The sequence below is a fragment of the Talpa occidentalis genome, unplaced genomic scaffold (assembly GCF_014898055.3).
Source record: "Talpa occidentalis isolate TD23 unplaced genomic scaffold, MPIMG_talOcc4v2.1 talOcc4.17, whole genome shotgun sequence".
Lineage (NCBI taxonomy): Eukaryota > Metazoa > Chordata > Mammalia > Eulipotyphla > Talpidae > Talpa > Talpa occidentalis.
In genome coordinates, this window is record NW_023601754.1 from 18,150,912 (window position 1) to 18,163,075 (window position 12,164).

General features: G+C 47.5%; 1 protein-coding gene across 1 annotated transcript in view; it reads left to right on the forward strand.

The window, feature by feature from the left end:
• The first annotated feature begins 448 nt into the window (after nucleotides 1–448).
• The window catches only part of PLCG2 (phospholipase C gamma 2), a 152,454-nt gene continuing 140,738 nt past the window's right edge, over nucleotides 449–12,164 (forward strand). Inside the window, exons 1-2 of the mRNA XM_037516225.2 lie at nucleotides 449–532; nucleotides 11,264–11,361. Coding sequence (XP_037372122.2) covers nucleotides 11,286–11,361 — 76 coding nt within the window. The 5' untranslated portion in view covers nucleotides 449–532; nucleotides 11,264–11,285. The remainder of the gene's footprint in view (nucleotides 533–11,263; nucleotides 11,362–12,164) is intronic.

Genomic DNA, 12,164 nt, shown 5'->3' on the forward strand with positions numbered 1-12,164 from the left:
TGGTGTGGCAGACCTCTCCTGCCTCGCCCGCTGTTCCTCTCAGCAATGTTTTCTATCCGTCTGCCTGTTCTGCTCCCTGCTCTGTCTCTGGTGAATTCTCTCACCCTCCTGCACCTCTGACTGTACCCCAGTTCTTGTATAAATAAATAAATCTTAAAAAAAAAAATCTTAAAAAAAAAAAAGCCAGCTGTGTGTCCTTAGGCAAATTGCCTAACTTCTCTGAGCCCCTGTTTTCTGATCTGTTAGAGGCTGGGAATCCTCCCTTGCCTTACATTTGGGTTGGGGGGCAGATGAAAGGAAAGCTGTGGTCCGCCTTAGCAAGCAGGACAGTGCCACGGGGCCAAGCATAGAGGTCACTGTCCACGGCCACCAACCCTAACCTGGTCTCTAACTGAAGTACTTGTCCACAGCCCTCAAGCCGCCTCTGCGGAAGCATGAGAGACACCCTCACTTACATCAGATCTGCCTCTATGTGGAGCTCCAGGCCATCAGGACAAGGCTGACCCGCCAAGTCCTCCACTGCGGCTCCCAGGTAAGGGTGTAGCCATGCCCCCAGCCCCTCCCAGTCTGTGCCTGACTCCTGGCCAGTCAGTTTCCATGGAGACCAGAGAAGGTGACAGCACTTCGGGGAGGTAACGTGGGCTTCGTCAATGGCAGACTGGGTTTCAAAGGTTGGATCGGGTGGCACCAAAGGAAAGTGGCAGAGCCATCATTATACCAGCAGGGCACAGAATAGGGTATCAAGCCCAGGGACAGTTGGGGAAGCCCCAAAGATGGGCAACATTTCCCAGGAGCGCCAGGTGGCTGTCTGCCTTTCCCACAGGCCTGTGCAGAGTAGTGCTAATGTGTGGTCACATTCACAAGAGTCATGTGCCTGCTACCGACATCAGTGACTTACAGGACTAGCTCCTTTATGCTCACATACCTTCGTAAGGCAGCTGCTAGTATCATCCCCGTTTTACAGATGAGGAAATTGAGGCCCAGAGAGGGTAAGCAATTTGTTCAAGGCCACACAGTGGAGGACCTGAGCCTGGACTTCAGCCCAGGCTGTCTGAAGCTGGAGTCTGTGCAGGTGACCTTCCCATATGCTATAGGCCAGGGAGTGGCTGCGCAGAGGTAGGTGGGGGAAAGAATAAAGGTCCCTTAAACCTTTCCTTAACATTAGAGTCAGGAGTTTTCATCGGGAGTGTGGAGAGGTCGGGTGCGCTCCCCCAAGCAAGGGGGCGACATCTGAACCTACATATGTTGAAGCAGTGCTATCTTGGTCACCCCACTGCTGTAGGTGGCCTCCTTGGTGTTTTTTTTCCCAAGTGTTATCTGATTCGAGAGCCCAGAACGGAAGCCCAAGCTATACATGTTTTCTGAAATCACGTCAGCGATCCCAGCCATTTCCATTGGCTGCTCCTTTGGGTGCAGAAGAGACAGTGGGGTAGGAAGTCTAGTGACCGCCCATCTTTTGTGCATGCATATTTTCCTGGGCCTGAATCCTCCTGAAACAGGGCTTAAAAAAAAAAATCATGTGGAAGTAATTGCATCTCCTTGACTTTGGGATGAGTCAATGAAAAAGAAAGCTCTAGGGGGACTCAAATTGAAAGTCCCGTCTGTCTGTCCATCCACCCACCCACTCCTCCGTCCATCCACCCATCCACCTCTCTCCAGTCATTTATCTTTTTGCATTCATCATCCACGCACCCATCCATCTAGCCAACCAAGCGGCCATCCTGCGCATCTATCCACCCATTTATTCACCAAACATTTGTCCCAATCAGCCAAACCAAAAATCAAAGACAATCCCTCAGAGAAGGAAGCCATTGTTTGACATTGTAAGGAAAATGAGTTCATTCAGGCTCTTTTTCTACTTTCCAAACAACAGGCAGCGGGGAACCTTGAAATGTCTCAGTTATGTTTCCCCCTTTCGGATACCCAGCAAACAACAGGTGGGCCTCGGACGCACAACAGTGTATCAGCTCCGTGACTAGGGGCTCATAAGTATAAAGAGACCACGAATCTCAGTTGCTATTCAGTCTTTTGGTCTTTCTGTCCCCCTGCTCCCCTGTCTGTGCAGCCCGTCTCCTGCTTCAGCATTGAAGGCCTAGCAAAATTATCTAAGGCTCCAAGATCCTTTTTCCATCTGCCCAAATCAGTGGTGAACCTTCCCGGCCTAGGATGGTTGCACAGACATTTTCCTTTGGTTTTTTTTTTTTTTTTAAAAAAAACAACAGTTTAAAAACAGCATTATTGAGAGAGAATTCACACGCCAGACCACCCACTCACTCAAAGGGCGCAGTGCAGTGTAGCGTGGTTGTGAAGCCATCACCGCCACCCACTTTAGAACCCTGTCATCACCCCAAACAGAAACCCCATGCCCTCTGAGCAGTCATTTCCCGCTTCCTCTCTCCCCAGTTACCTTCAGTCACACATTTGCTTCGTCTCTGTGGAATCACTTTTCATGTGAGTGGAATCATATGTGCGGTTGTCTCTTCGGACTGGCTTCTTGCACTTAGGGTGCTGTTTCAAAGTTCGCCTGTGTTCAGTGTACGTCAGCCGTCAGACCCTTCTCGCTGCGGGGCTTGCTCCCTGGTAGGGGTGGCTCACATGTTGTTTATCCATCTGTCAGCTGAGGGACACCTGGGTTCTTTCCACCTTGTGGCCATTATGAATAATGGCCATTCACGTCCCAGTGTCTGTGCAGACATGTGTTTTCCATTCTGGGGTGCACACCTGGGGGTGGAATTGCTGAGTCATATAGTCACTCTATGTTTAACTTTTTGAAGAACTGCTGGGCTGTTTGTCAAAGCAGCCGCCCCGATCTCCATTCCCACCAGCACGGTCTGCAGGCTCTGATTTCTCTATGTTCTTGTCGGCCCTGGTGGGTGATTTTCTCTAGTAACTGTTCCAGGGGGCGTGAGGTGGTGTCTCCTGTGATTTCAGTTTGCATGTCTCCAGGAGGCTGAGGATGGCCAGCATCTTCTCCTGGGCTTATCAACCACTGTGTGTTTTCTTTAGAGTAGTGTTTATGTGAATCCCCCTCCATTTTTAAGTTAGATTATTTGTGTTTTTATGATTGAGTCATAAGACTTCTTTATAGATTCGAGATTACGTCTCATCTCAGATAGATGATTTCCCTCCTATCCTGTGGGCTCCAGCTCTTCTTCATTGTGTCTTTTGTTTGTTTGTTTTGCGTAGAAGAACTGGGGTGTAGGCCAGAGGTGCAGGGGGTGAGAGGATTCACCAGAGACAGAGTGGTAAGCAGAACAGGTGGGTTTGGTGGTGAAGAACACCACTGAGGGGAGCAGCAGGTGAGACAGGAAAGTTCTGCTGCACCCTATGTAGGTCAGCTCGCTGGCCGGGGATCAAACTCAGGCCATAGCAGTGTGAGCGCTGAGACTTAACCCATATGCCACTAAGGAGGCCCTTCTTTATTATATCATTTAATTATAAAAGCATGTCTCCTCATGCTAAGATATTTGAGATATACAGAAATGCATAAAGAGGTGGAAAAGGAATCACCCAGAGACCACTGTAATTAGTATTCAATCATGTGTCCTTTCCACCTCCCCCTTGGTTCAGTTATGTGTTTATTTTTGGCAGATAATACTTGCACAGGTACAGAATTCTCCAGGTTTAGAATAAGTCTCCTTCTGCCTTGTTCCAGCCACCCAGACTCCTCTCTAGTCACAGCTACTCTGATTTTTTTGGATATTTTTTGACATACAGACATGGATACATCAACTTCTCCTTGTTCTTTTTTTTTTTTTCAAAGATTTATTTATTTATGCATACAAAAACTGGGGTATAGTCCAGAGGTGTGTTGGGGATGTGTGAGAGGATTCACCAGAGACAGAGTCGGGAGCAGAACAGGCAGATGGACTGAAATACACTGCCGAGGGGAGCAGCGGGCGAGTCAGGAGAGGTCTGCTGCGCCACGTGGGTAGCTCCCTGGTCAGGGATTGAACTCATGCTGCAGTGGCTGTGGATAGCTTCATAGGTTGTGTCCTTCCCCCTGTTCTATAGGGTATTATTCACCCACCCAAGGGTTGTCAACAATTCCTTTGCAGTTTTTCAATTGGACCTAGTTTTCTTTATAGAGTCACCTGGAGATACAATGTTTCCACCAGTTGTAGGTGCAGAGAAGAAACCCTTTCCCCATTAGTGAAAATAAGGATATGAAAGGATGTTGGTGGTTTACAGACTTCCCTGGAGGACTGAGATCCAGGTCTGGAATCTACATGGACAGAAACAAAGCAAAGCCACTTGCAGAGGATACCAGTGCAGCTGCCCTGCCAGGACTGGGCTTATAAAATAGTGGTTCTCTGGGGAGGCTGCATCCTCTGCCCTGCTCCCTCTGGCTGCCGCTGTCTCTGCCACAGCTTTACCAGCTGTGTGCCCTCTGACCCTCGCCTTGCCCATTCTGGCTTCTGATGCTGGTATACTTGACTGATGGGCCCCAGAGTTCAACCTGGCAAGGTGTGGCCTCATAAGGGATGGGGTATTCTGGACAGTAGGAGTAGGAGAATAGAAGCTCACTGCTATGTAATACTTCAATACAAAGGCTCCATAATCATAAAACTCCAATTCATCTAAATATAAAAGCAGGACAAGAGTGAGAAAGGATGTGTGGTAATGGTTAAGTGGACGCAGCCTTGGGACTGTCTGCCTGGATCCTGTCCCACCTTTGTCCCTCACCAGCCTGTGACCGTAGGCCTTGCCGAGCTTCCTCATTAATAAAATAGTGACAATAATAGACCCTCCCTTATGGGGTTGAGCTGGTGATTGAATGAATGAGCAGATGTTGAGGTCTAAAACCATAACCAGCCCATCATGTTTGCTGTGTCATTGATGGCTTTTATTATTCTACTATTGTTTTATTGTGAACATGTAGAAACACTCAAAAAGCTGAACAAATCGTACAGCATGCATCCATATAACTACCACCTGTGACTCCATGAATATTCTGCTGTATTCATTTTATTAAGTTGCCGCCTATTAATGTCTCTCCCCAGTCATTAGCCATTTGAATCTTCATGTATTTCAGAGAGATGGCAAATGTAGACATAGTTGCTTCCCCTCTAATTAGTAAGCCAAGTCCTAGAGGGTGAAGCAGAATCAGCCAGGTAGAGAAAGTAGAACAGGACTTCCTGACAGATGTCCCAGCCTGTCCAGGGGTGCCATATGACACTCCCCCATTAGGCAGGCTGATGATATAGTGTCCCTGCCAAGGGACTTTTAAACAACACTTGTTTGGATTTTATTTAAAGGAGAGGCTGAAGAGGAAGCCCCAGGGAAGAAAGAAGGAGCATTCTAGATGGCATCCTCTCTTCTTCGGCCCTGGACAATTCTGCTCTGCCCCAGACTTGCTAGGCTAGCTCCACTGGGCAAAGCAAACCCCTTCACTGGTCATCTGTTGCTGTGTAACAAGTCATCCCAAACCTTAGTGGCTTAAAACCACAATTCTCTTTGATTATCTCCCAATCAGTTCTCATTGATTATCTTGGCCATGCTTTGCATGGGTCAAGAAATTGGGGTGGCTGGGCAGAGCTGGCTCAGGGCCTCTGCTAACTTGGATGGGGGCCATATCAGTGACTTCTCTACTTTCATATCCAGTGCCTGGGCTGGGAAGACTTGACCAGAGAGGGTCCAAGCAGTGAAGGCTCCCTGGGTGTCTCTCTCTTTCCCTATGTGGTTGTTCTCTGCAGGCTCTCCAGCACGGTGAGTTCAGAGTGTCAGGTCTTAAGTCAGCTTGGGGTTCCCAGGCCACATGTCCTGAGCCAGGCAGATATTGTCATATATCTTCCCTTCTGCCACATTCTGTTGTGATAGTTATAATAAAAAAGTGACAAAGCTCCACCCCGTTTAAGGAGGGGAACTGGATCCTACCTCTCAGCAGTAGAAGGTTGATGTGGATGAGCAGGAAGGATGGACAGGTGTCTTTGGAAAACACTGCCACCCTCAGACAGGTTTGAATAGAGTCACTCTCTGGGGAAGAAGGGTGTTGTCCCAGTGACCACCTGGGGCCGTGGGGTCTCGCCCTCACCACTTACAGTTTACTTTTCAGTCACAGCCAAGTTCTCTGGCCATTCCAGTTCTCTCTGAGGCCCATGACAAGCCTATTTCCCTGCCTTGTCTGTTGTCTCATGTACCAGATGGAATAGTGTCCACCCCAAATTCATGGTCCCTCTGAAACTCAAATATTACCTTATTTGGAAATAGGGTTTTTGTCCATGTCATCATGTTAAGAAGAGTTCTGGTTGGATTAGGGTGAGCCCTAAATCCAATGACTGGTGTCCTTATAAAAGGAGAGGACACAGAAACACTCAGGGAAAAGGGTGTGTATCCAGAGGCAGAGATTGGCTTGATGTGTCTCTAAGGCAAGAGACCGCAAGGCCATCTGAAGCTGGGAGAGAAGTCGGGACAGATTCTCCTCCTTCCTCCAGGTACAAACAGCCCTGCTTGATTTCTGCCCCTGAACGACTTGGGAATAAATCGCTGTCATTTTAACCTTCCCAGCTTGTGGGGTCTGGTTGCAACAACCACAGGAAATGAATGCACCCTGTCCGGGACATTTTGGCCCTGTACAACTGGGTGGTCTGACTCAGTGGCTGGTCGGCAGCTTAATTCAGACCTGATGCTGAGCGTCAGGAAGAATGTCCCCTGCATGCTGTGTGGCCCAGGGGGTGATGCACCTGGACAGAGTTGGGTGGGGCGGCTCTGCTGCCAGGGAGGACTCGGGTAACCCATGAGTCATGGCACTACCATGTGTTTGCTTGCTCTGGTTTTATTTTTCACTTTTCAAATTAGAAAATTCAGATTGGCCTTCCAAGATGTGTTCTAAGTCCCCCTGTTTTCCCTGGGGCTGGGGTGATTTTGTCCACAAGGGCTCTCTTCCTGATGGCCTCAGCTGAAAGCTGCCTGTGGTGCAGGCATTGTCTGTATACTGTAATTCACCAAAATTGGGAGGACAGGCTCACAGCCGCTCCTAGGGAAAGACTCTGGCCCTCCTCTGCTGGGGTGGCGATCCCAGGAGTGCAAGCTGCAAGCTGCCCCCCAGCCCAGGGCTTCCAGGGATTCTTCTAGGGACTCAGACTGGAGTAGGTCAGAGCTTTTGCACTTGCCACCCCTGCTGCCTGAGAAGTTCCTTCTCCACCCCCTCACTTAGCTGACTCCTCCCTCTCCCTCCGCAGATCCCAATCAGAAGTCACCTCTAGGAGGCCGCATTTAAATACCCCCTTCTCCCCCACTGCAGTCATCTGCTTAGTCAAAGCGCTGTGGTACATATACACCATGGAATATTACTCAGCAATCAAAAAAAAGAAACACATGCAATTTGCAGCAACATGGATGGTGCTGGAAGGGATCATGCTCAGCGAAATAAGCCAGAAAGAAAAAGAAAAATACCGGATGGTCTCACTCATAGCAGGGATCTAGAAAACCGAAAGAAGGGACCAAGAAAAAGACTAATCAATACAAAGTAATAATCAAAATCAATAAGCAACTATAAACCAGAGACACACTTCGGGGGGAAGGAGGAGGGAGGGTTAGGGAGAGGAAGAACTAGAGTCAAAATAAGGGGGAGATGCAATTTTATGGGGACTATAACCAAAATGAAAATGCATACATTGTGCAAAGATGAAAGTGATGTAAGAATTATATAAAATGAAATATTTTAAAAAATACAAAGGTTCTTCTGCCAAAAAAAAAAAAAGCGCTCACCCCATCTGAAATGATCGTGTGCACGTGTTTCTGGTTGATGGTCTTTTCCATTGGATGTAAGAGCTGTAGGGATTTCGGTCTTGGGGAGGAGGGTGTGCATTCTTGAATCCCATTCTTGTATCTTTCACCATGCCTGGCACAGGCATTGTTCAGCTGGTGACTGTTGAGTGACAGAATGTCTCAGCCAAGAATGCACAAGCCTAGGGAAAGAGCTTGACCATCTTGCTGCTTCTAGCACGGTTCCCTCATCCTGAGCTCCTGCTGCCCACAGATGAATTTTCTAAGACAGAAATCTCTCCAGAGACCACCTCTGCTCTAAGGTCTCTGATAGCTCCCCAGCGCCCCAAAGCTCCCCAGCTCCCCAGCAGGTTAAGTCCCAAAGCCTCGGCAAGACCAGACGGGTCCTGCATAAATCCAGCCCTGCCCTCCTTCTAGCACCCACACCCATCTCTCCAGCCAACTGAGTCACGCCCCAGAGAGGGCGTCTTCATGCGCTTCCCACCATGGCCATGGGAGCCCTGCCCTCTCTCCTCCCCGTCCAGCTGACACCCCTGGTCTTTTTATGGGACTCAGCGTCCAGACCACCCCCTCCGCAGGAAGCCTTCCTTGCTTTTCCCAGAACCTGCATTAACTGTTGCTTCTTCCTCACCCCCTTGTACAATACAGATTCACCCCTGTATTGTAACCATCTTTTTTTCTTTTAAGACATGATTTACACAGAGGATGAATTTTATTTAAATCAGTTCTGTGCTTTTTAGTGTATGAGTCAAGTTGTGTAATCTCTACCCTAATCAAAATAGGAAACAATTTCAACCTCCCCACTACCCCAAATCCCCTTATCCTGTTTTGTAGTCAGCCTTTCTGCCTACCCCCAACCCTGCTTTTATAGCTCTGGCTTTTTCAAAATGTCTTTTTTTTTTTTTAAAGAGTTATTTTTATTTATTTATTTATGTATTTATGTATTTATGTATTTATACATACATACATACAAGCACTGGGTACAGTCAGAAGCGCGGGAGGGTGAGAGAATTCACCAGAGCCAGAGCAGGGAGCAGAGCAGGCAGAAGGACCGAAGTACACTGCTGAGGGGAGCAGAGGGCGGCAGGAGAGGTCTGCGCGCCATGTGGGACCCTCCTCCGGTGGCCCGGGATCGAACCAGTGCTGCAGAGGCTGTGGGCAGCTTCGCAACCCAGCGCTCAACTGCTGCGCCACCGGGGAGGCCCTCTTCCAAAATGTCTTATCGATGTGCTCATACTGTTGTAGCCTTTGATTCTGGCATCTCCCTTAGCACACTGATGTGAGCTTCATCCCTGGCGTGGAGGCCATCACGCGTTTACAGGCATACCTCGTTCAAGGTCGCAGCACTTTATCGTGTCCCGCAGATATTGCACCCTGCCAATATTGTGCAAGTGAAAGGCTTGTAGGGGCCCTGCTCCCAAGGGGTCTCTCTGCTGATGACTCGTGTGATCCAGCAATAAAATAACTTTTTTTTTAAGATTTATTTATGCATATAAGAACTGGGTATAGACCAGAGGTACACAGAATGGGGAGCAGAACAGTGGGGAGCAGAAATACACTGCTGAGGGGAGCAGCGGGTGAGGCAGGAGAGGTCTGCTGTGCCATGTGGGTAGCTCCCTGGCCAGGGATTGTACTTGTTCTGCAATGGTGGCTGATAACTTAATAGCACTGTGTCTTTAACCCCTGCGCCACCAGGGAGGCCCATAAAATATCTTTTAATTAAGGTATATACATTATTTCTTAGATATCATGCTATTTCATACTTCATAGACTAAATAGAGTATAAATATAACTTGCGCCAGGAAACCCCAAAATTTGTGTGACCGCTTTACTACAATAGTGAAGTTATTGCAGTGGGGTGGGAGGGGTGCTGGATCAGAACCTGCAATGTCTCAGAGGTGTGCGTGTGCTCCCTTTTACCACTGCAGTGGATATTATCACTGTGTGGATATTTATTCATCTTATCACTAACTGAAAGACACTTGCATGGACAACTGTGTTCCTTTCTCTTGGGCACATACCTACACGTGGACTTGCTAGGTCATCCAGAAGCATATGTTTCACTTTTTCAGAAACTGCCCAGTTGTTTTCCAAAGAGGTTGCACATTTCCCGTTACTGCCACATGCTCTCCAGTGCTGGGCATAGTCCATGGTTTTTAGTTTAGCTATTTTTTAAAAAAATATTTTATTTCATATAATTCTTACATTATTTTTCATTTTTGCACAATGTGTGCATTTTCATTTTGGTTATATTCCCCATATAATTGCACCCCACCTTATTTTGACCCTAATCCTTCCTCTCCCTGCCCCTTCACCCCCGGCCCCTCCCCCCCCAGTGTGTCTCTGGTTTATAGTTGCTTGTTGATTTTGATTTTTACTTTGTATTAATTAATCTTTTTCCTGGTCTCTTATTTAGGTTTTTTAAATTCCTGCTATGAGTGAGACCATCCAGTATTTTTCTTGTTTTTTTCTGACTTATTTTGCTGAGCATGATCCCTTCTAGCTCCATCCATGTTGCTGCAAACTGCATGTGTTTATCTTTTTTGAATGCTGAGTAATATTCCATGGTGTATATGGACCACATCATCTTGATCCAGTCATCTAGTTTTGGGCATTTGGGTTGTTTCCATAGCTTAGCTAATGTAAATAGTACTGCTATATAGTTTAGCTATTTTAACAGGTGTGTAATGGTATTTTTACATGCAGGTCCTCCCACCAGCTGTAACCTCTGGGTAGGGAATGAATCTTCCCTCTCCTTACCTTCATAGCCTAGAGTGGCAGCTGCTTAGTAGATTCTTGCATGCTGAGTATGTGATCAAATGCATTGGTGTTTAAGGAGAATTTGTCTGAGACCCCAAGGGCAGAACATTAGTCAGTGCTACCTTTCCCAATAACTCATTATGAAGTGGTCTTCCTGGAATGGAGTCTTCAACAAAATCTCCCTATTTTTATGGTTGATACCTTCCTATATCTGCCCAAAGTACCCAGACTGCTTTTACCTGTTCTTCCCTGTTGTTTCAGCGGAAGGCACTGGTTCATAATAGAGGGTGTAAATGAATCATGGGGTGGAGTGGTGGGTTCTAAAATGCAGGTTCCCCAGCCCCTACCCTGGAGGTTATGATTCAGTAGGCCCAGTATCTCTGGGTATGTCTCCCTGACAATTCCCTAGGAGAGATAGGGGAATGGAAATAACTTTAGATCTTGGTGTCACCAGGCTTTAGATTCCAACTTTGCCACCAATGAATGGGTCACCTCTGTGATTTGAACACTGTGAGCCTCAGTTTCCTCATCTGTGAAATAGGCAAGAAAGTAATTGAACTTTCCAACTTTGTCATGAAGATTAAATGCATATACACCATGAAGGGTTCCTGTGTAAAGAGCCTGTGCACAGATCCTTCCATAAATGTTACTGATTTTGGTGAGCTGCAAAGATTTTAAATTCTTAGCCAACTGTCTTTTATTTGGATGTTTTTGTAGCTTCATAGCTTAAAGCAGAGAAAAGTACATAAGTGTACAGTTCACTAAATTTTCACAGATGCAACACCCCGGTGTAGCCAATGCCCTATCAAGAAACAGAAGCTACCTGTGCCCCCAGGACGCCCTTCTGCTTGCGTCCCATCACCACCTTTCCAGGTAAGTGACACTCTCCTGACCTCTAATGATCTTGCTTTTGAAACAGGTTTATTATCTGTGTTATTTTGCGTGTGTTTATCATTTAAAACATGCTCAGTTGCACAGCTGGTGTCAGCCATGATGCAGTTCCATCTCATGCCACCACCAGCCTCTGCCCCCTGCCACTCTGAGATCCATCCTTCTGCCCCCTCCACAGAGCCACTCAGTTGATGTCTATGGGGACTGATCACCTTTGTCCACCAGTCTTGGTCTAGCAAAGCTTTGCCCTCTCAGGTGCTCTTAGAGAGCTTTTGCTATCCCTCAAAACACAGCTCTGAGGCCACCTCCTCTGAGAAGTCCTCCAGCTTCTGGGTCTAGCTCTCTAACACTGCTGGCACCATTCTGTGGTAGTAACCCCTCTTCCTCCTGTCTCCTCCTCCAGCGGCAAACACTCTGCCCATTTTATCTAAGAGATGATATAGACAGTGTGTTGAAGGTCACCTGCCCTAAAAGATCTAAGTCCAAACCCCCAGAACCCGTGAATGTGGCCTTAGCTGGAAATAAGAGTCTTTGCAGATGTAATGAAATGAAGGCTCTCCAGCTGAGATCGTCCTGGCCTAACTCCAGTGACTGGTGTCCTTGTCAGAGAAAGGAGAGGGAGGTTCGAGACACTGATGCAGGGAAGAGGGTCTTGTGAAGATGGAGGCAGACATAGAGCATGGCAGCCCCCAGAATCGCCAGCAGCTGAAGCCAGCTGAGAGGCAGGCATAGCTGCTCCTTTCGAGCCACTGTCAATTGTCAGCACTTTGAATTTGACCTTCTGG